We start from the raw sequence: 22,598 nt of genomic DNA on the forward strand, positions 1-22,598 counted from the left end.
CAGTCCCAACAAGATTGCTTGCTCCAAAATCGAAGAGGCACCTTCCTCCGAATCTCGAGAGCCAGACTCCCAACATGACTACTTTCTCAAAATCGAAGAGAAGGTAAAGGAACAGTACCATTGCTGGATAATTGGAAAGTCCCTGTGTGTCAACCTTTGTGCTTCGTGGCAAGGTAGACTAGCAAACATGTCCAACCTTTACTCACATTCGAGACAACACTCCCAACAAGATTGCTTGCTCCAAAATCGAAGAGGCACCGCCTTCCGAATCTCGAGAGCCAGACTCCCAACATGATTACTTCCTCAAAAATCGAAGAGACACTGCTCTCCGAATCTCGAGAGTCAGACCCCCAGCATGATTGCTTTCTCAAAAATCGAAGAGGCATCGTTCTCCGAATCTCGAGAGCCAGATACCACAGACCACTTTTTCAAAGTGCTCTGACAGAGTTAAAACATGTGAAACTGGCAGCTCCCACTACCGTGCTATGACCAAGCAGGGTAAAGGAATAGCATTACTACTTGTTGTTAGGGAGACTCCTATATATGTCGACCTCCATCCCCAACGGACAGGCAGACCTGCAAAAATGCTCAACCCTTCATCATATCTGAGAGGGCACTCCCAACAAAGCCTTTCGAAATATTCAGCTTTCTTTCCCCCCGATAATACCTCTGCAAACAAGCTATACTAGAGCAAGAATATCTCATATCATCAGGGTTAAAAGCAAGAGTATCCCATATCATGCTTTTTCCCTGTTTTTTCTTTTGGCCTTGTTTTTACCTGCAAGACAAGGAGAAAGAGAGCAATCAGTCAGCACTTGGAATCAAGCTTCCAGCCAGGAACTGACTGCCTGGAACCCCTTACCTGATTACTTACCTGGCATTGCTCTCGAGTACTCATCTTCATCATCTTATGTTTCGAGGGAAGATTCCGCATCTGCTTGAGGAACAGATAGGGCAAGTGCAAAGGATACAAGGAAGCATGTGGAGACAAGCGTAACAGCACACGTGCCGATACATCCATTACTCTGTCAAAAGCAAAAGTATCCCATATCAGCAGGGTGGAACGTACTCTAGATTTGATGGACTTGTTTTGACCCTCAAATTCTTCAGTCGGCCTTATACTCTGGAGGAAACCAGAAAACCCTCCAACTCAGTTCAAGAATAAGCCTGTGGAAAGTTACTTCTTCAAAAGCAAAAGTATCTCATATCATCTCTTCTCATTTTTCTTCTCTTTATCCTTCATGCTGCTGCAAGATGGGGAGAAGGTGAACAATCAGTCGGAGCTCTGATTGCTTACCTTGTCTGTCACCTCTTTCAGCAGACCCCCTAGCTCGGCGACTTGGGGGACTCCTACTACATGGTTTGTATCGCGCTTGACCAAGCCTGAAACTACAAGTAAGCTTCAAGTGAAATTGATACATTACCTTGTGCATCTCCACCAGTTAAAGATACCACCCCTGGATGGAGGAAGAGTACTTCCAGAGAAGATGCCACATCTACCTATGAGACAGATAATGCAAGTCAAGACGACACCACACTCCGATACTTAGAAGTTTCGTGATTACGAGATCATTCTCCCACAATATTTCCTAATGTCATTTGTACTAAATCATTCACTCGTACTCACTAAAGGAGAGCTTGAACCTATGTACTTGTGTAAACCCTTCACAATTAATGAGAACTCTTCTATTCCGTGGACGTAGCCAATCTGGGTGAACCACGTACATCTTGTGTTTGCTTTCCTATCTCTATCCATTTATATACTTATCCACACTAATGACCGGAGCAATCTAGCGAAGATCACAAAAAGCGACCGTTTTCGTTACCTAGGATCTATCTTGCAAGAGAACGGAGAATTAGATGGAGATCTCAACCATAGAATACGAGCTGGATGGAAAGAGTGCATCCGGCGTGTTGTGTGACCGTCGTAGGCCACTGAAGCTCAAGGGAAAATTTTATAGGACGGCAATAAGGCCAGCGATGTTGTATGGCAGAGAATGTTGGGTGGTGAAGCATCAACACGTACACAAAATGGGTGTAGCGGAGATGAGGATGCTTCGTGGGATGTGTGGGCACACGAGAAAGGATAAGATTGGGAATGAGGATATCCGAGGTAAAGTAGGAGTAGCCGAAATTGTAGGAAAGATGAGAGAAAATCGGCTCTGGTGATTTGGACATGTGCAAAGAAGGCCGACTGACGCTCTGGTTCGAAGATGTGACTACGGGACAGAGGTTCAGGGCCGAAGGGGTAGAGGAAGACCTAGGAAAACTTTGGAAGAGACTCTAAGAAAAGACTTAGAGTACTTGGATCTAACGGAGGGCATGACACAAAACCGAGCGCAATGGCGTTCTAGGATTCATATAGCCGACCCCACTTAGTGGGAAAAGGCTTTGTTGTTGTTGTTGTTGTTGTTAGTTCACACATTTAGTCTTCCTAACATTACCCTCTATATATATATTCTTACAATGCCACGAGATATTGATTGTTTGTAATGAAATTATAACGATGAATAAGAAGCAGAAAAGGTAAAAACCTATATGTTTTTAACGATTCCGCACCCTTTTTTTTAATTTTTTTTAAAGTTAATTGTTTAGGCCCATTAACGCTTCCTGCTCTCAATCATCTTATAAATTGGAGCTGTCGATCTTATACATATATGATTTTTTTTTTCTTTTTAAAAAGAAAGACAACTAACGACTATAAAAATATTTACCTGAAAATACAACTAAAAGAGCACTCTAACGTAGAGATGTAGGCTAAGCACACAATGGTATCACTGTGATGCCAAGTTCTTAGTTCGCTTAACCGAAAAACTGGAAAAAAACAGTAGCTGCTGCCAGCACTATTGTTAGGATGCAACAAGGATAAAGTCGTGTATCCTTCACTACTTAATTGTGCTATCGATGAACTGATTTTCTAATTTTGTTGTGCACTAAATTAATAGAACGCAAAACAAATGAAAACAAGGCATACTCTCATCCCTTGCTTTTATTTAAGGTCACAACCCGAAATTTACAACATTTAGTTGGCATACAAGTCCTGATCTCTTACTTAAGGTTACAAGCCAACATTTACATTAGTTGACCGCGTTATAATATACATATAGGTACCACAGAAGTCCTGATCTCTTATTTAAGGTTACAACCCAACATTTACATTAGTTGACCGCGTTATAATATACATATCGGTACCCCAAAACTGAAACATCCTCCTCCTTAGGGCTTCTCACAAAACCTCAACTTTCATGCATAAGCCCGTTCTGAGGCTGCTCATTTGGTCCTTCGAAAAACAACTCATCTTTCTGGTTGTTGAAAATACTCTCCACCTCGCTCGCCGGCACGTCAAACGAGAGCTCCTTGGCTTGCCTATCGAACTGGCTCACCACATTGTTCTTCCCTACCAGTGGAAACATGATGTTGTCTCGAGCATTGACCTCGAAGCAGAGGAGTTGGAGGTTATTGTTTCTTGAGGCAATGGTTGTGACAGGATGGCCGGCGGGGGCAACAAACACCGCTCCTCGCCTCAAGTCTCCTCTCATCTTTTGGTAAGTTGGGCTGCTCTTTTGTCTCTGCTGCGACCTTCCACTGTGCTGGCGTTGTTTACCAACATGCGGGCATGCCATCTCAAAGTGGCCTTCACCATCTAGCACAACTGATATCTTTGTAGCCCTTGAGTTGAAAAATGGACCTTCCATAGCACCCTGTATCACAACAAAAACATAGAATTCATTGGTTACTCATTTTTAAGCTACGTAGGATTTGTGTGAATTGGATTGGTAAAATTTAAAAAGAAATACGAACATGTCGCTCTTCTGAATTCAAGAGTTCAGTGAAATCACTGTCTGCAACATATCTAAGTAGAAATCCTTACTTTTGCGAAATCACATTTTGACACGCATGCGCAAAATTAAGTCATTAGACACGAAAAGATGAGTTTACAAGCTTATATGAAAGAAGCAAGTTCACACTTAATAAGAAAAGTCAATCACTAAAAACGCGAAAGGATCGAAGTAAGTCATCAAAAACATGAAGGGATGAATTTATGCATGTGTCCAACTATGGTTTGTGAAAACATGTTTTTCAGCTCGAACCAGTATTTTTTTTCATATATTAATTCTTACCCTGGTGATGTTAGCAAAGGAGACGAGGAGGTCAAACTCCTGAAGCTGCTTGAAGTCTTTGAAATCGGCTTCAAAGAGACGGCCAAACTTGTTTTCTTGGGAAGGATGCTTCTTAAAAAGATTGAATGAATCTTTTGAAGTTAATTCACCGCCATGGAAAGGCAGCGGCCAAATGCCTTCACTGCCGCCATGACCATGCTGCTGGCTCATTCTCTGTACTTGTTCTTTGGAGGCCCTTATGATGCTGCCTCGCGTCTGCTGCCCAAATAGCCTATCCAACTTATTCCTATCCGTCTGTTTAATTAGAAGCACAAACATAATTTACCCGCCATATTAGTAAAAATTGACAAATATTCAACAGAATGGAATTGAATTATGTTACCTTAAAAGCGGCTTGGAGAACTTCGGGGCTGAATGCTTTGAAAAAGGATTCGGGGTCTTGGCCGCCGGCCGAGTGAAACGCCTCGTATTCGCCGGGGGTAGAGACTGCTTTGAGAAGTTGGACAATATGGAGCCTTTCATTATCGTCTCTGTTGAGTATATAAAATGGGGTGCCTGCCGGAATCCTAAAGAGATCTCCACGTTCAAGATTGTGGCTCTCTTTCTTCTCCTCCCTCACCAGTGTGATTGTTGGCCGGCCTTAATTCACATAAAAGGAGAAAAAAATGGATTATTTAGGACCCAAAAAGTGAAAACTTAGTGGTTGTGGTATTAACGTCTTAATGAGTTAATAAGCGTACACATAATTCATCCTCTCATCTTATTATGTAGTACTGAAATCACCAGCACATAGATTATAGTTTCAATAAATATGTAACAGCATATTACGTGTGTGTGAGTATATATATATATATATATATATATATATATATATATATATATATATATATATATATATATATATATTTATTACATATTATGATTGCTCAGGTAGACGTGATTTCAGTATCACACAATAATTAAAATAAGGAGAAATTAGGTTCTCATCCTTACTTTTGCCACTCCATTGATTAAAACCTTATTCCTTTTCAATTTTTGATCAAGGTCCTTGGTATTAATAACATCATTAATTATTTCAATAATAAAATATTTTTTATTTCTAAATATATTCATTTAATGTTAAAAATGTTACAATTAGTATATTTATAGTTAAATTTTTTATCATATATTTTTATTTTTATTTTTAGTTTGTACCCATTTTTAATTTGTACCAATTTTCTTTTTAGTTTTAATTTGTACCCATATATTAATTTCTTTTTATGCCCATATTTTTTAAAGTTTTATTTGTATTTGTACCCATTTTTATTTTTTCTAAATGTACCCATGCTAATTATATGTACCAATTCATGTAATTTTTTTCAAATTTTTAATCTTAAAATGTACTCATTCTTAAATATACCAATTTGTTATATGTAAAATGTACCCTTTTTTATATATATAAAATCTATTCAATTTTTTTCTAATCCATTTTTAAACTTATATGGGTACATTCTTTTTTCTTTGATTTGAGAATGTATCCGTGTTAAGTTTAATCGAAGAAATTTACTAATATTATTAAGCCTAATATTTTTTTTTTTTTTTTTGTGATTTTGAAGAATGTACTTATGTTTTGATACAATAATTTTTTGGTTAATTTTGATGAACGTACCCATGTTTATATACACACACACAATAGTATATTTATATTTTAATATTTTTAATCCCACAAATTATGTTTTTTTATTTAAAATCTCATTAATATAAACAAATATAAATATAAATTTTTAATTTAAAAAATATAGTAATGTACATAGAAATAAATTATCACATTAATTTCAGGGAGATAAAAAATTGAAAACCAACAAGGTTTTAGTCAAAGAATATTCATAGTTAGGGACCGCATCCAAAGTCTCTCTTAAAATAATTAAGAGAATTACTAAACAAGTGACTTGCCTTGGCAAACAAATAGGACACAATCAGCATCAAGATGAGTTGGAGCAACGAATGCATGAGGTTCCGTGACGAGAAACCCGACTCGAAAATTCTCAATCCCACGCAGAAGATCAGACCTTTCGTTGAATTTCTGCAGAACCTGAACCCTACCTTCCTCAGTTTGAACCCTCGTCTCGAAATGCTGGTCTTCGAAGAAGTAAGGATTCTCGTCTCCTTGTTGTTGTTGTTGTTGCCCTCGCCCCTCGAACTCCTCTCTCTCACGTATGTAAAAACTTCCTCCTTCCCCTCCTCCTCCTCCTCCTCCTCCTCCTTCCCACCTCCTCCGCTGGTCCTCCTGTTCCCTCTTCTGCTTGATGTAGTCCTCGCACTTCCTCTCGCACTGTTGCTTCTGCCACTCCTCAAACCCTCGCTGGTGTTTGCACTGGTGCTTGCACTGCTTCAGCTCTGGATCTTCCAAAGCCACAGCAACCGCAAAAGCACTCAGAAAAAAAGCAGACAGCAGCAAGCAAACCACAAGTACCCTACCTTTCAAATCCATAACTCTATACGATTATATCTCAGATTTTTGCTTAGTTTTTCTGATGGAGGTGATGAACGCAAGATAACTATAAATATGGAGAGATTATGGGATAAGGAAGTGGGATCGAAGCCATGCATGGCGACGAGTGTCCAGTGTCCGAGTTACGTGTCGATTGATGGATCAATCCAGAGCTCCAATGGAGGATATATATTTCGATATGCCTTGTAAGCTTTTGTAGCGTCAGGTTTTGGTTCTGGATTTGCTTTGGATTGTTTTGTCCTGTAGTACTTTAATTAATTGGGAAGTAGAAAAAGTTGGGGGATTTTTTTCTGGCGAGTTTTATCGGCATGCAAAAGGATGCGTCTGCTGTGTGTCTTGTGCAGCGCTCGCCATGTCCATGTGAATCACAGGGCAGGAGCCCGTACGGACATGTAAGGTTCTAGCTAGCAAACAAATTTATCCATTGACTTCCTCAATTTATTTTCGTTTTTAAATTTATTTTCTTGTCACATTTTCTCACTAGTATCTTGCAAATTTTCGTTTTGAATTATAACGTAGTCATCCTTGATTTGAATTTCAGGTTCAAAAATAATTCACATCACAATTTTCTTATTATAACTTCGTCATCAAGTTAATGTTATTTCTTCATTTTTATAATGGGATTTTTTTGTCAATTTAGTGTCGGTCAACATATTTTCATTTTTAATTGAAAGGCTAATCGAGTTGGAGTGTGTCAGTTTATCAAAGTGCCCTTTAGCTGCAATGTGGTCATGTTGATTCTAAGTTACGTATGCTGCTTCTCAACTGGTAGTGGTAGCAAAAGAGTTTGGGTGAGTGTGAAGCCATGGCTAGTGGGTTATCGGATAAATAACAAGCTTTTTGGTTTTCGGGTTCAATTTCAAATAAATTCTACCACAAGGATTTAATCTAAATTTTTTTACCACATAAACTATCTTTTGACTACTCTAACACCACGATAACTATTTTATCCAATTAGGCATAGCCTAAGCTCCTTTACGATTGTTTGCCAAACATATCCAGAAGCGTTTTGCGTTATCTTATAAAAATGTATCCCCTGTTTGAGATCCATGTATTTGTATGGCGATCTGAAATGGTCCATATGCAAGAATAAGTTCATCTGAGATTTTAAGTAAATTAACGGCCTTAAACCTGAGAAATCCTATAGCAATCAAGCCGTATCCTTTGTACAATGTTACCAACGAAATAACAAAATGTAGGCACATATTCAGTACAAGAAATTCTTAAATCATTTTCACCAAACATACGAGAACTAATTTGTTCCCATTTCTTTCGGGTTTTTATCACAACTGGTCTCGTTTCTTTCTGCTACAATCTTCCATCCAAGCTTCAGAACGATAGTAGGAGACTAATTATCTCAAAGTTCAGGCATTCCCTTCCCCGTCTTAGCGTCATATGTCTTCTCCAACACGACATCCATCGGAGTGTCCTTGGGGCCAGCTGCAACCAAAGTTTATTTTCGATTATCAGCAGAAAACATGGCGAACTGAGATATTTGTTATATAAGTAGCAACAAAAGAATATAGATCTCAGGACTTGAGATAAGTACCAACAGTCGGTCTTGGAGTAGTCCTTATTTTCAAGATCTCAGGACGAGGGATTATAGATCCTGAAGCGCCTAATCCTCTAGATACTCGAACTTTTGTTCCATCCTCGAGATATCTCACACCGACCTTAACAGCCCTCCTGCAGAATGAAAATTTTGATCACCACACTGAAAGTGAAACAAAGGACGAAAACGTAATGTGAAGATGAGTGCATCCATACCCTGTCACCGGATCAACAACTTGCACATTTGAGGCATGGAGAGGCGCTTCGACAGTGAAAATCCCACCTTCATGACCTTGGCCTTGCTTGATATGTTTCTTTACCTGCAATGACAGAGTAATTGTTCAGCAGCAACCAAAATCCAGATAACTCATTGGAACCGAATAACCAAAAGCCTTGAGCATTGAAAAAAATTTGATTGAAACTATAAGGATTGGATAGAAAAAAAAGGAAAACTAATGAAAAGAGCTTGAAAACTTTGAGTTTTAACGACAAGGACAAAATAAAGGTAAAGTGAATAGTATCAGGATTGACTTTTTAGTGTAAAAATATGGTTTTTTGTTAAAGTGAACAGTACCGAGAGTTTTTCGTTAAAGTTCCCAAAAAAGGAAAAAAGCCTTGAATAGCAGTGAGTATCATATACTACATTATTCTCGTCTGCATGGTATCCTTCAGACCCCAATGATTTTTTCAACACAATGGGACTCATTGCATAGGCATTGCACAAGACAGCGAATTTCACCATTAATATGACCCTTAGAAGAGGTTACAACCGTCAAAGATACTTTTAATAAATAAGCATACTGTCCACAGACTATCAACCACATTACACTGACCAATTCCACTTGCTCAATGGTAGGCGTGAGAAAAGAGCATAACCCCAAAAACATGATCGAACATTTTTGTTGTAATAATCATAGAGATCATCTACAATCTCAATCGGATTGGAGTGACCAGAACAGAACGGATTCGAAACAAGTTTTCTCACGAAGAAAAATGCTATAATATTGAATGAAACATTATATAAAGTTGCTCAAAGAATTGCAAGACAAAAACAGATAAACCAAAACAGTATATACCAAATTACAAATAACAGGGCTAGATTAATACCAGATTTTTGCCTTCCACGATGACACGATTCTGAGAGCGAATTACTCGCTTGATGACACCCGTCTCGCCCTTGTCTTTGCCTCTTGTTATCATCACCTGCACATGAGAATAGAAAATTGTTAATTAATAAATAATAGGTAAAGAAAGAGGGACAGAGAAAATGATATACATTCCCCCCTCACATTATCTCCTCTGAGAATCTTCCAGTGCCTAATGAGTTTCTCAGCCGCTTTCCAACCCATTTCGAATTAAACCCAGATATCTCCTGCAGAAGCCAACAACAAACATTACAACCAAAATTTTTGGTATTTCAAAGGCTGATTAAGATCACACTCACATCAAATCACATAGCATAAGAAAGAACCTCATTTCCTAATCAGCAAGTGGGTTCATCGAATTTTTCCTGATAAATACGATTTTCATAGAAAATCTTGGATTTAAAAGTAAAGAAGCGAACAACCCAATTGCCAAACGAGTTCCAACTTGTCAAAACGCTTTGAGACATTTCCTCAAGCACTTGGTCATACTATGCTTAACGAGAAATTCCAAGAAAAAACAGGTACTAACCATTACAGGAGCAACAATAAGCTCAACCAAGTACAGGAAAACCCGAAATTACTTACAGTTAACTCGGCGTCCCTACGAACCGTGGATTTCGCCCAGAAAAGCTCGCCCGGCAGAAGAAAAAGAAGACGACGAAGTTCAGAGTTCGAAAAGGCTTTAGGGGAAGAGAGAAGAAAACGTTTCTATGGCTTTAGGATTTCTTTGGGCTTCAGGTTGGGCCCAGCTTCCATTCATTGAGTACAGGCCCAAAAAAAATTACTAATACGAGTCGTTTTGTAATTTTGGCATGAATTTGGTGGAATTTGTTTGGATGTGGAGTCAAATTAGAATTTTGAAGTGTTTTAAAATATTTTAAAATTATGGGATAGTTAATCGGATTTTAAGAGACATTCAACCAAAATGATTCTCAAATACATGAGACATACCACGAAACTCAGTTTCTACACTTGATATTACCACTATCTTTTGCTTCTTACTCTTCCAAGTAACCAATTACCTCCAACAAATATAATGTATTCAGAAGTAGATGTGATAGGACCAACCCAATTTGCATATGTATAACCTTCAACATCCAAGTGATCATTCTTTGAAACACCAAACACGAGGAACTAACTTCAAATATCTCTCAATAGGAACCACAATATTCGTGTGAGAATCACTAGGCAAAAGTGCATGAATTATCTCTCCACACTATATAAACTTAGTCGGTGATTCTGCTCAATCAAATTATCAATTGGTTTGCAAACCAACATACCAATTTCAACCAATAAATCAAGCGTGCGCGCGCGCGCGCACACACACACACACACATATATATATATATATATTTTTCTTTTTTGACAAGAAAATACTAGTTTTAAACCGATCCATATAACTTAGTCGATGACTCTGCTAAATCGAAGTAACAATCAGTTTGCAAACCAACATACCAGTCTCAACCAATAAATGAAGTGCATATTTTTTTTTAAAACAAGAAAATACCATGTTTGGATCAAGCAACCTCAATTCCAAAATATTTTCTCACCCAATTCCTTCAATTCTTACTTAGAAGCTAGATACCTTAAAAGACAGTATTGTAATTCCTCATTATCATCACCAGTTACCGCCATATCCATCAACTTAGATAATCAATACAGTTAACTTATCGTTTCACCACTTCAAAAACAAAATATATACAAAGACTTCCGAATTTTACACACAACACCTTTCTTGGAAGCTATATCAATGGTAGGTGGAAGATCCATATACTTTCTCCTTGAGATCTTTACAGAGGAAGACATTTTTAACATCCATTTATAGCAAAGGCTAATTCAGATAGCAACTAGGGACAAAATCACCAACGTATGATACCATGAATAACTATTGCACTAGGAACAAATATAGAGAGAATTGAAAAGAAAGATTCATCACAGCGGAGTCTAGCAGTGCTCATTTTTATAATTTACTATTTATCTAGCAATTTTCTGTGCTTCACCGTTTCTTTATATAATCATGTAGAACTTTTACAATCCAGATCTGACTGCAATTTAGCAAAATATCCGGACTCTTAAGAATTGTTTCCTCATCTAAAGTAAATAAGGAGGATATAAACGTTGATCTTTGTATTTAGTAATAATTTTCTCTAATTTGAAAAAAAAATTGTGAAAAAAAAAAATCAGATTAATATCTAAATAAAGTATATGTAGACTGATGCCGGATTTTACCTTCTACTATTACACGATTTTGATAACCTTCTAGGATTATTACTATAAGTACATTACTTGAGAGGATTCGTTGTATACTTATTTCTAATTCTATGTATGTGGAGCAATGCCCTACCTAATACCATATTAATTGTTTAAGTCTACACACATTTCAAGTGTATAAATACAATGATATAAAAATGATATCACACGTCTAGAGTTATTTGTAAGATTTTCACCTTCTACAAAATATATTTTGCTTTCTCTGAAATTTTAATTGTAAAGTTGAGATGGCAAAAAACTTGTCCCTCCTCGGTCTTTTAATCATTTTTGTTGTTCTTGTTTCAGGTAATTGATCTCCTTATAGCCTTTTTTGATTAACTATTATATGCAGATTGATTGTTGATCAATTTCTCTCAAACTTTGAGTTATCAAACTATGCATGTCATAAAACTAAATGAGATTAAAAATAAGGAAAACTAATGAAAGGGGCTTGAAAACTTTGAGTTTTAATGATAAGGACAAAATAAATGGTAAAGTGAATAGTACCAAGATTGACTTTTTAGTGTAAAAATGTAGTTTTTCGTTAAAGTGAACAGTATCGGATGCTTTTCGTTAAAGTTCCCTTAAAAATAAGCTAAATTTCAACAAACGTTGTTGCATCATTTCTTAAAATGCATTAAGTTTTATTTTGCGAGTGGTGGATAGGGCATTTTTCTCAATCCATTGCCTCCGGTTTTTAAAATTTTCGGTCTCTTAATTTAGTAATATCATTTGTAATCAAAAGAATAAGTTTTATTTGAATGCTTAACTGTGATTTGTGTAGCTTCCGATATGGTGGCGTTGAGACTTATGGATACCAATATTGGTGATGGCTTCTGCACGTCGGTGGAATTAGATGTGCCGTGTGCAAATGCAGGGCAGGACAAACCATGCTTAGATAGATGTACCTCCAAATTTCCTGGATCCAATGGTAACAAAGTCCAGTCACAGTGTGGATATGTCCCTGGGCAAGGTATTGGAGTGTTGAGATGCACGTGCACGCATCCTTGCTAAATTGCACATGCTATTCTTCTCAGTCGTGTGTCTCTTCATGGATTATTAATATTAATAAGGACAGAAATAAAACTAAATGTTTTTATGATTCAAATAATATCCTTTTTTTTGTTATTATGTATCCTCCTTGTAGGATAAATCTTGATTGTTATTGATGTATTAAAAAAATACTGATGGGATTATTTACTTCTACTCATAAATGAAGAAAAAGTACTATTATATGGATTCATTCAAAGTCGTCTCTTGTTGATTCTAAGTTTAAACTCATAAAGTATATATATGATTATGAATGTGAAACAAATAAAAATAAATACCTCTTTACGATGCTTTGTTGAATCACTATAAGACAAGGATAGTACAACAAATAAAAATAAATCAAGTACATAAATTTTTTTTTTTTTTCACAAGAAAATACCAGTTTCAACCAATAAATCAATTGCATATTTTTTTTTCTAAACGAGAAAATACCATGTTTGGTTCAAGCAACCTCAATTCCAAGAAAATATTTTAAGTACTCACCCAATTCCTTCAATTCAAACTTAGAAGCTAGATACCTTTAAGGACAGTACTATAATTCCTCATTATCATCATTAGTTACCACCGTATCCATCAACTTAGATAATCAATGCAGTTAACTTTTCCTTTCGTTGCTTCAGAAACAAAATATATACAAAGACTTCCAAATTTTACACACACCACCTTTCTTGGAAGCTATATCAGTGGTAGGTGGAAGATCCATGTACTTTCTGCTTGAGAACACTACAGAGGAAGACATTTTTAACATCCATTTATAGCAAAGGCCAATTCAGATAGCAAGAGACAAAATCAACAGCGTATGATGCCATGAATAACTATTGCACTTAGGAACAAATATAGAGAGAATTGAAAAGAAATATTCATCCCAGAGGAGTCTGGCAATGCCCTTTTTTGTAATTTACTATTTATCTAGCAATATTCAGTGCTTGACCGTTTCTTTATATAATCATGTAGAACTTTTACAATACAAATCTGATTGCAATTCAGCAAAATATCCGGACTCTTAAGAATTGTTTCCTCATCTAGAGTAACTATTGAGGATGTAACGTTGATCTTTGTATTTAGTAATAATTTTCTATAGTTTGAAAAAAAAAAAAAACAATTGTAAAAAAATTCAGGATGATGGGTGTTTAAGTCGTGCGGGGAATATGGAAACCACTGAGCATGTTCTAAGGGATTGACCCATGGCAGCGGCTGTATGGTTTTCTAGTTTAGGTTTGAGAGTGCAGCAATTTAGAAGGATGAGCATGCGGGATTGGTTGATTCAGTTGGTACAAAGTTCTTCCTCGCATACTTTTGATATGTGTCTCGTGCTTATTTGGACACTTTGGAGGACAAGAAATGAGTTGGTTTAGAATGGAACTCAACTACCACCGAGGGAGGTTGGAATTCGTGCAGAAGGTTGGTTATTAGAATATAAGAAGCGGCACTCACCACAAGTGAAGAAAATTGATCGAACCAATCATCGATGGAATAAACCTGACGACGGTTGGTTTAAATGCAATTTTGATAGGTCAATGGGACGAAAGGTCGAAGCGGGGAGGTGTGGGAGTGGTAATCAGGAGCAGCGCGGGAGTTTTCACTGCTGCATTGTCGAGACCAGTAAGGGCAGCGACGTCGGCACTACATATGCAGCTTCTTGCTGGGCGTGGTGCAGTTTTGTTTTTCTAGCTGGTCTGTCCAAGTGGGACGAAGGTGGTCTTCGAAGGAGATTCAATTCTTACTATTGCTGCTATGAATAATCAAGGAAATCAGATTGAGGATTGTTCTTCTCTGGGGCCTTTGTTTAACGATCTCCGTGAGTTCCTTACCGTTATTCCCCAGAAGAAACTAAGTCATATTAGAAGGGAGGCCAATCAGGTGGCGCACCGTCTTGCTCGCGTGGGGATTGGTTCAAGCCAAGAGTTAATTTGGCACGGGGAGCCCCCAGGTTTTATTATGGATGCTCTTTTAGAAGACATGTCTGCTTGATCGAATTTTACTTAGCTGTGTGAGTATAGAAAACTATTAGTTGATTGTTAGGTGTGTGACACTCTTTTTCCTTTCGAACGGGTTGAAAGCTCTTGCAAAGTTTTTATCGAGGCCTATGTATGTACTGCTATCTTTCTATTTGTAAGCTTCATTTCATTTTAATGAATATCATACTTTTTCTTAAAAAAAAAGGAAAATCAGATTAATATCTTAATAAAGTATGGACTGATACCAGATTTTGCCTTCTACTATTAATTACACGATTCTGATAACATTCTAGGACTACTACTTGAGACTTGAGAGGATGCGTTCGGATACTTATTTCTAATTCTATGTATGTGGAGCAACCCTAGCTAATTAATACAATATTAATTGTTTAAATCTACACACGTTTCAATTAAGCCTATAAATACAATGACACAAAAATGACAATTACACGTCTAGATTATTTTTAAGATTTTCTACTTCTCTCAAATATATTTCGCTTTCTCTGAAATTTAATTGTAAAGTTGAAATGGCCAAAAATTTGTCCCTCCTGGGTCTTTTAATCATTTTAGTTGTTCTTGGTTCAGCTAATTGATCTCTTATAGCCCTTTTTTGTTGACTATTATACGCAAATTGATTGTTGATCAATTTCTCTCAAACTTGAGTTATCAAACAATGTATTTGATAAAACTCAATGAGATTAAAAATAAGCTAAAATTTCAACAAACGTTATCGCATCATTTCTTAAATGCATTATGTTTTATTTTGCAAGCAGTGGATAGGGCATTTTTCTCAATCTATTGCCCCCGATTTATAAAAATTTTCGTCTCTTAAATTAGTAATATCATTTGTAATGAAAAGAATAAGTTTTATTTGAATGCTTAACTGTGATTTGTGTTGCTTCCGATCAGTGTTCTAAAAAACGGCCTAGGCGTTGGGCGGAGGGTGGCTAAGGTGTTTTTTTGCAAAACGGTGGGAAAAAGGGGATGGGCTCTAGGCGGCGCCTAGACAGGCTGGGTGGCCTAAGTGGTTTTTTTTTTTTTTTTGAAATTGAAAAAAAAAATCCTATTGTTATTCTAACTTTCTAAGTTCTTGTTCCCTACATGTGCCTATATTTTTACCTTGAAATTTTGTTAATTTTATAGAATAGGTGTGTATCAACTTAAATTCCGGGATGTTAAAGACAATTACTATATTTCCTTATTTTCCTCCTAGTTTGCATTTTATGTGGTTTTAAATTGTGAACTTGTTGTACATGTGTCATCCTACAATACTCCTTACTATGGTTATATGGCATATATGCTTAATATGTTTTTAAATTTTGGACTTGTTGGATACTCTTTTTGCATTTTATCGTTCTTTTATTATCTTATCCTTAGATTTCATACAAGTTTATTTTTTTGTAAGTGTCAATATACACTTATTTACAAGAAATTTACTTAGATCCGCCTAGGCGCTAGCATGCCGCCCGACTAGCGCCTAACGTTTTTTAGAACCTTGCTTTGGATATGGTGGCGATGAGACTTATGGATATCAATATTAGTAATGGCTTCTGCACGTCGGTGGAATTAGATGTGCCGTGTGCAAATGCAGGGCAGGACAAACCATGCTTAGATAGATGTACCTCCAAATTTCCTGGATCCAGTAACAAAGACCAGTCACAGTGTGGATATGTCCTTGGGCAAGGTATTGGAATTGGAGTGTTGAGTGCTAAATTGCTCATGCTATTCTTCTCAGTCGTGTGTTTTTTCATGGATTATTAATATTAGGGTAAATATCAGTTTACTACCCTCAAGTTTCATGGTTTTCAACATTTGGTACATGAAGTTTTTTTTGTCCCAGAGTCATACCTAAAGTGTTAATTTTGGGACAGTTTCATACATCCGTTAGTCTAGCTGTTAAATTAGCCGTTAACTGGTGATGTGGTGCTCACGTGGACAATGACTAGGTGCCACATGTCATAGAGGCCCACATAAATATTAAAAAAAAAAATTCTGGGCTTAACCTCGACCCCTTCCGTCCCTTCTTTCTGCACACCCACCCTTAACTCCCAATCCCCTCCCTCCATTCTCTCATCTGCGACAAACCACGACCCCAAAGAAATCTCTTTCCTTCTCTGTACCAAATTCAAACAATGGCGGAAGGTCACAGATGGAATGGAAGGTTTCAGATCCAGATCGTGCGGTCACAGAAAGTCGCAGATGGAGAGCTACAATGGCTCTCAGGTGCTACAATGCCTCATACGTGGCGTTTGTGCACCGCAACAGCAACAAACCCAGGCGGGAAACAACGGCAAGAAGATCAGGAAGGGGAAGTCGGCGAACGGGTCGGTGACAAAGAGCTGGAGCCTGAGTGATCTAGAGATACAGAGGAAGAAGAGGGTGGCAAGCAATAAGGTGTATACGGTGGAAGGGAAACTTAAAGGGTCGCTACAGAAGAGATTCATGCGGAGAGGGTGTACAGATGAGAGAAGGGAGATAGGAGGTCAGGTGGAGAGAGAACGGACGAAGGGTTGGGTGGGTGAGAGAAGGGGTGGAGGGTTGGGTGGGATTGGAGGGATGGAGGGTTTGGGTGGGATCGTCGGAGGGGGGGTTAGGGTGTGAGGTAGAAGAAGGATGGTGTTTTTTTTTTCTTTTTCTAATTTGTATATATTTTTTTAATATCCACGTGCTACCCAGTCATTGTCCATATGGGTGCCACGTCATCAATTAATGGCTAATTTAACAGCCAGACTAACAAATGTATGAAACTGTCCCAAAATTAACACTTTAGGTTAGGGGTGGGCACTTAGAACCGAAAATCGAAATCGAAACATGAACCAAATCGAACCACACTGAACAGTTTGGTTTTGTGGTTTTGAAATAGTTTCGGTTTTGAAACCGAACCGCAACATAGAAAACGGTTTGGTTTCGGTTTTGGCTTTTGAAAACCGTATTGAAATCGAACCGCATCGCAAATATTAATAAACATTTAATTAAATGTTCATATTAGATTTCATATTTTAATTGTTGTTTGTTAGAATCCATACACTCAGTGCAGACTCAACCACACAAGAATATTATCATCCATCACTTTTTTTTGTTCATTAACTTGAAGAACCTCTGTTATTTTATACCATCACACACACACACACATATATGTACAAGGGTGGACTAATCTTGTTATCAAGAGTCGAACAATGATCTAATGAAGTCCACTCATTTGAAGCATGATATCACATATTCTAGTATGAAAGTTTCACTCACGTTAAATGAATTCAAAGTTATTCAACTTGTTTTATGTTACACCTTGTATGGGATACCCTTTTGTTGCACAAACATGTTTGAACATCACAATTGCATTCAACATGCTAATTGTTTACATAACAAATGTCTTTTTCCTATTGCTACTGGGAAATGCTTATTAATATGCTAAATTGCAAATTGTAAACTTTTTTCTTAAAAACCAAACCGAAACCGTTTGAAACCTCACCTCACTGAACCAAACGGTTTGGTTTCATTTCGGTTTTGGCATCAAAACCGCACCGAACCAACCACAAAATTTTTCGGTTTTGGTTTCGGTTTCACTCAAAACCGCACCAAACCAAACCGTGCCCACCCCTACTTTAGGTATGAGTCTGGGACAAAAAAAAACAACTTTATGTACCAAATGTTGAAAACCATGAAACTTGAGGGTGGTAAACTGATATTTACCCTTAATATTAATAAGAAGGATAGAAATAAAACTAAATGTGTCTAATTCAAACAATATCCTTTTTTTGTCGTTCTATATCCTCCTTGTAGGATAAAGCTTAATTGTTGTAGCTGTATTCTTTTTGTGGACTTTATGATATAAGCAATATTCTCCTTTTTTCACTTTGATGTATTAAAAAAAATTGATGGGACTATTTACTTCTACTCGTAAATGGAGAAAAATTACTATTATATGGATTCATTCAAAGTCGTCTTTTGTTGATTCTAAGTTTAAACCCAGAACGTATATAATTATGAATTTGAAACAAATAAAAATAAATACCTCTTTAAATGCTTTGTTGAATCACTATAAGAGAAGGATGGTACTACAAATAATTAAACAACTATTCAAAACCAAATGTGAAAATTATGAACAAAAACGTATTCGTAATTAAACGACATACGTTGAGTGGGTAAAACAACACCACTCCACCCTTTGCCATTTGAAGTTGCTTTGTCATAGCACTCTCCTCTATCCATCTTCTGTTGAATATTTTAAAAAATATATATATAATAATATATATTATATATATATATATATATATATATATATATATATATATATATATATATATATATATGGGGATGTTTGACGGGAAGTTGGGTCATTGACCCAACAATTATATCTTTTCAAATTAGCATTGTAACCTTTTGCTAATACCCAACGGTTGCTGCATGTTTTACAACATATATGATCTTTGGGTAATTGGTGTTTGTATTAGATATGTCCATTGGACATAATGATGCAATGTGTTGTATCCCATGGTGAAAAGACATACTCAAATCAAAGGATGTGTCTAAAGGGTGTAATTCTCTCTATATATAGTGGTAACATTAGTAGAAAAGAATCATTCAGAAATTTGTTGTCTACATAATTTCTTTGCTCTCTTTTCTCTCTTCATCACATTCATACAATTTCTTTCTAGTTATTTCTAAGGGAATATAATTTGGTTTTGCTAATCGAATATTCCATACTTTGTTGTATCCTGGAAGTGATTTGCCAAGAACCCTTTAGCAAACTCATTCGAGTGGGGGCAAATAACACTTTAAGGAAACGATTCAAGTCGTACCTCAAAGTCATTATTCGGATTATTCTCCATATTTCTATATTTAATCTAACATCTTCTTAGGTCTCTCGTGCATCTGCAGTGGTGGTCATCCAAATTAGCGAAAAGATCAAGTTGAAACACAACTTGTGAGTTTTTCTCCGTAAATTTAGAGTTTTGTTGTTCTGGTCTTATAATTGTGGTTGTTGATATGTATGGATGCTGGAAAGTGTGTATTTTGGTTTAAGTAGGTTAATTCATGCATGCCTGTAATATGTTTGATTAATAAGCAAGAGAGCTTGAGCGTAATTTGTTTTATGAAATTGTTGAGGATGTGGATTGTGCTGAACATTTTTTGTTTTTCACGAATTGTGCTGAACCTTAATTGTACCAGTAAACAACCAAATGGTAATGGTGCTTTATTAAGTTCTGTTATTGATGTTGATAAGGTTGTTAAATTGAGTTAAACCATACTATTGTTTGATATACCGATTAACAAGTAAATGGGATTACCTTTTGGACATAAGATGGTGAACTACGAATGGTTTGGTTCCATCTTAGAGTACGTATACAGTTTAATCTAAAGGTTAAATACAACAAAAAATAAAAGCAATTTAATTGCTACTACACAATTCAACACATACTTTTAGTCACGCCCCATAATTAATTTTTTTTTGGGGGTGTGACAACTCATCTTCAAGACAAGCTTAAAAAAATAATGCACACTTCTACTTAAACAAACTTTGGCGTAGAACACTTGTGCAGTGAGCCTTAACAAAAGAACATTTAAAAAAACCCGTGAGCCAAAACTTTGGAATAGGGAAAAAGAATGTTGCACGTGTCGCACCCTGAACTCAAAATCGGTAAAAAATTTAAATCTAGAACGCAATAAAAAATTAAATAGATAAAAAAAAGCTTAAAAGGGATGAAAAATTAATTAAATTCCTCTTATAAAAATAACTTGTACTTATTTACAAGGCTAAACAAATAAATAAAGTAAAACTCTAGTCTCACATCTAATATGATCTCATCCCGCCTACCCCTCTTGACTATCTAGTTCGTAAGCCTGCATAACAATAGAGAGGTGAGTTTCTACTGCTCAATAGGGACATAAAACACATAACTCAATTATAACATATAGTCAGTCTTGGAGATTAATGACAATGCATGAATGCAATGCGACTTAACATCCTTTACCAACCTGTTAATCTGTATAATAAAACATGTGGACATGCACGTCACATACCATGCATTATACATTTGCAATAGTGGTTCATATATTTTATTATACAAACTAAACCCCGTAACTCAGTCATCCTAAATCTCCTTTCGTTAGTCATCTTGTCACCAGTCTCAAATAAAACTATGTGCACTTTGGGCTGATATAAGATCTGGTACCTACTCAGAGTTAAACTCACAAAAGATCTTTTCCAACTACCCTCATTTTTAGAAATCCTTTCTCAACACTGAAGTTCTAACCACATCTAAAACAATGATAAATAATCTCAACTAATCTTTCACATATATGATAGTATATTCCCAACAAATAACATTCTAATACTAATTTCTTAATCAATAACAAGGAAACACCCGACTAAAGCAATAATCTAATTAGCACATACATCCATATTAATCACCAATAACATGAGCATGTACACTTCATGAAATTTAATAAAATCAAACTCCATATAGGGCACTATATATATAACAGCAAAAGGCCTTATGGTCTCTAATTTAATATATTCAAGCAAAATGCCTTACATTTTAATTCACTTTCACATAACTCTTTGGTCAAAATTCTGCTAATAAATCGATAATTTTACTCTTATAACTAATTACTTAAACAATAAGGGTAAAGTTGTCAATTTATAAGCGTAATTAATTAGTTTTAAATGTGAGGGAGTTTTGTGAAAACTCGATAAACCTCAAGGGTTGTTAGTGTAATTAACTGTTTCTTTAAAACTATATATTTAATACAAAGTAAACATTAACCATAGTAGAAGGTAATTATCTGTGCTTGTTAGATATTATTTCCTTATACCCTATGCAACAATAATACAATATACATTGCGTTTAGACTTCTTACGTACCAATTAATAACATGGAATATACTTGTTATGATATCTATGTACGTCAACTAATGTTGTTTTCTGGTATAATATTTCCTAATAACCTATACAATATTAATTATTAATACATTACTCAAGGATATATTACTTATTAGTACATTGCATGAGGATCTGTTCATATAGTAATTTTTCATTTCCTATCTAGGTCAAGAAATATCGTGCAGTATCCTCCTTCTCTGTATAAAGCCTACCCTTCCGTTTAACTCTATAAATACAAAGTAATAGGAACCACGAGAACAATCCCATCACTATTTGTAGGGTTTCTCTACTTCATTAAAATACTCATAGCAAAATTAGGATGGCTAAAGCGACGTCACTGCTCAACTTTTTTCTCATTATCGTTCTTCTTGGTTCAGGTAATTAATCTCTCAACATTTTGTTACAGTTATTAACATTGTATAATACTAGTAGTTAACCATACTAGAATCTATTAACAGTGAGTTATTTACGCTGGGATAGTAGTCATGGTGTAATTTTAATATTTTTTGTTGTTGTAAAATACCTTCATAATGCTTGATCAATTGTCATTTGTGCAGCTGCACCCATTATCAACTCTGCAGCTGCTGATGGGTGCATAGTTAAGACCCTGGGAGATTACCAATGCCCGAATGAAGGTTTCGATCCACAATGCGACTTGTTATGTAAGCAACGGCTAGATCCCAGAAGTAGGTCAGAATGCGATAGGGAAACTGGCGGGAAAACTAACATATGGTGCACCTGCTTGCTTGATTGTTAGGTGCATTTATTCTCTATTGTATTGTATCTCTCCATGGAATATCAATAAGGAAGAGAAATAAATAAAAGAATATGCAAGGTATTAATAGTTTGTGGTTCAAAATTTCATCTTTGCTTCCAAGGTTTTGAGTTTGAACTTCCCCGCCTCCAGTATTGATTCAGAAAAAGAACATGTTTTGCATATATTCAGCAACAAATAAAATTTAATTATTTTCCTTGTTAACCATTTTTCACTTTTTGCACATTCTTTTTAATTTTGGGTCATTGATTTTTCTTTAATTTGTTAATTCAATGGCTAGAAAATAAAACCGGTGGGTAGAAGTTGAACAAAGAGTGCATAAATTAATTTTTTAATATATGGGTCCATTAATTAAAAGAAAAATTAACGAAAAT

The 22,598-nt window shown here is 36.1% G+C and overlaps 2 protein-coding genes and 1 long non-coding RNA gene across 3 annotated transcripts; 1 reads left to right on the plus strand and 2 right to left on the minus strand.

Moving 5' to 3' along the window:
• Positions 1-2,958: 2,958 nt before the first annotated feature.
• Positions 2,959-6,591, minus strand: LOC103449047 (vicilin Jug r 6.0101-like). Its single transcript, XM_029089462.2, has 4 exons — positions 6,054-6,591; positions 4,504-4,760; positions 4,122-4,415; positions 2,959-3,701 (listed from the first exon to the last, which is right to left on the minus strand). Exons 1-4 carry the CDS (start codon positions 6,589-6,591, stop codon positions 3,237-3,239), a joined length of 1,554 nt encoding a protein of 517 aa, XP_028945295.1. The 3' UTR covers positions 2,959-3,236.
• A 1,103-nt stretch (positions 6,592-7,694) lies between these two features.
• LOC103448974 (uncharacterized) lies at positions 7,695-10,051 on the minus strand. Its single transcript, XM_008388243.4, has 6 exons — positions 9,894-10,051; positions 9,453-9,535; positions 9,271-9,366; positions 8,380-8,483; positions 8,162-8,298; positions 7,695-8,052 (listed from the first exon to the last, which is right to left on the minus strand). Exons 2-6 carry the CDS (start codon positions 9,510-9,512, stop codon positions 7,970-7,972), a joined length of 480 nt encoding a protein of 159 aa, XP_008386465.1. The 5' UTR covers positions 9,513-9,535; positions 9,894-10,051; the 3' UTR covers positions 7,695-7,969.
• Positions 10,052-21,695: 11,644 nt separating this feature from the next.
• Positions 21,696-22,278, plus strand: LOC139189222 (uncharacterized). Its single transcript, XR_011572928.1, has 2 exons — positions 21,696-21,826; positions 22,007-22,278. It is a non-coding gene; the product is annotated as an uncharacterized lncRNA (long non-coding RNA).
• The last annotated feature ends 320 nt before the right edge of the window (positions 22,279-22,598 follow it).

The sequence above is a fragment of the Malus domestica genome, chromosome 11 (assembly GCF_042453785.1).
Source record: "Malus domestica chromosome 11, GDT2T_hap1".
Taxonomy (NCBI): Eukaryota; Viridiplantae; Streptophyta; class Magnoliopsida; order Rosales; family Rosaceae; genus Malus; species Malus domestica.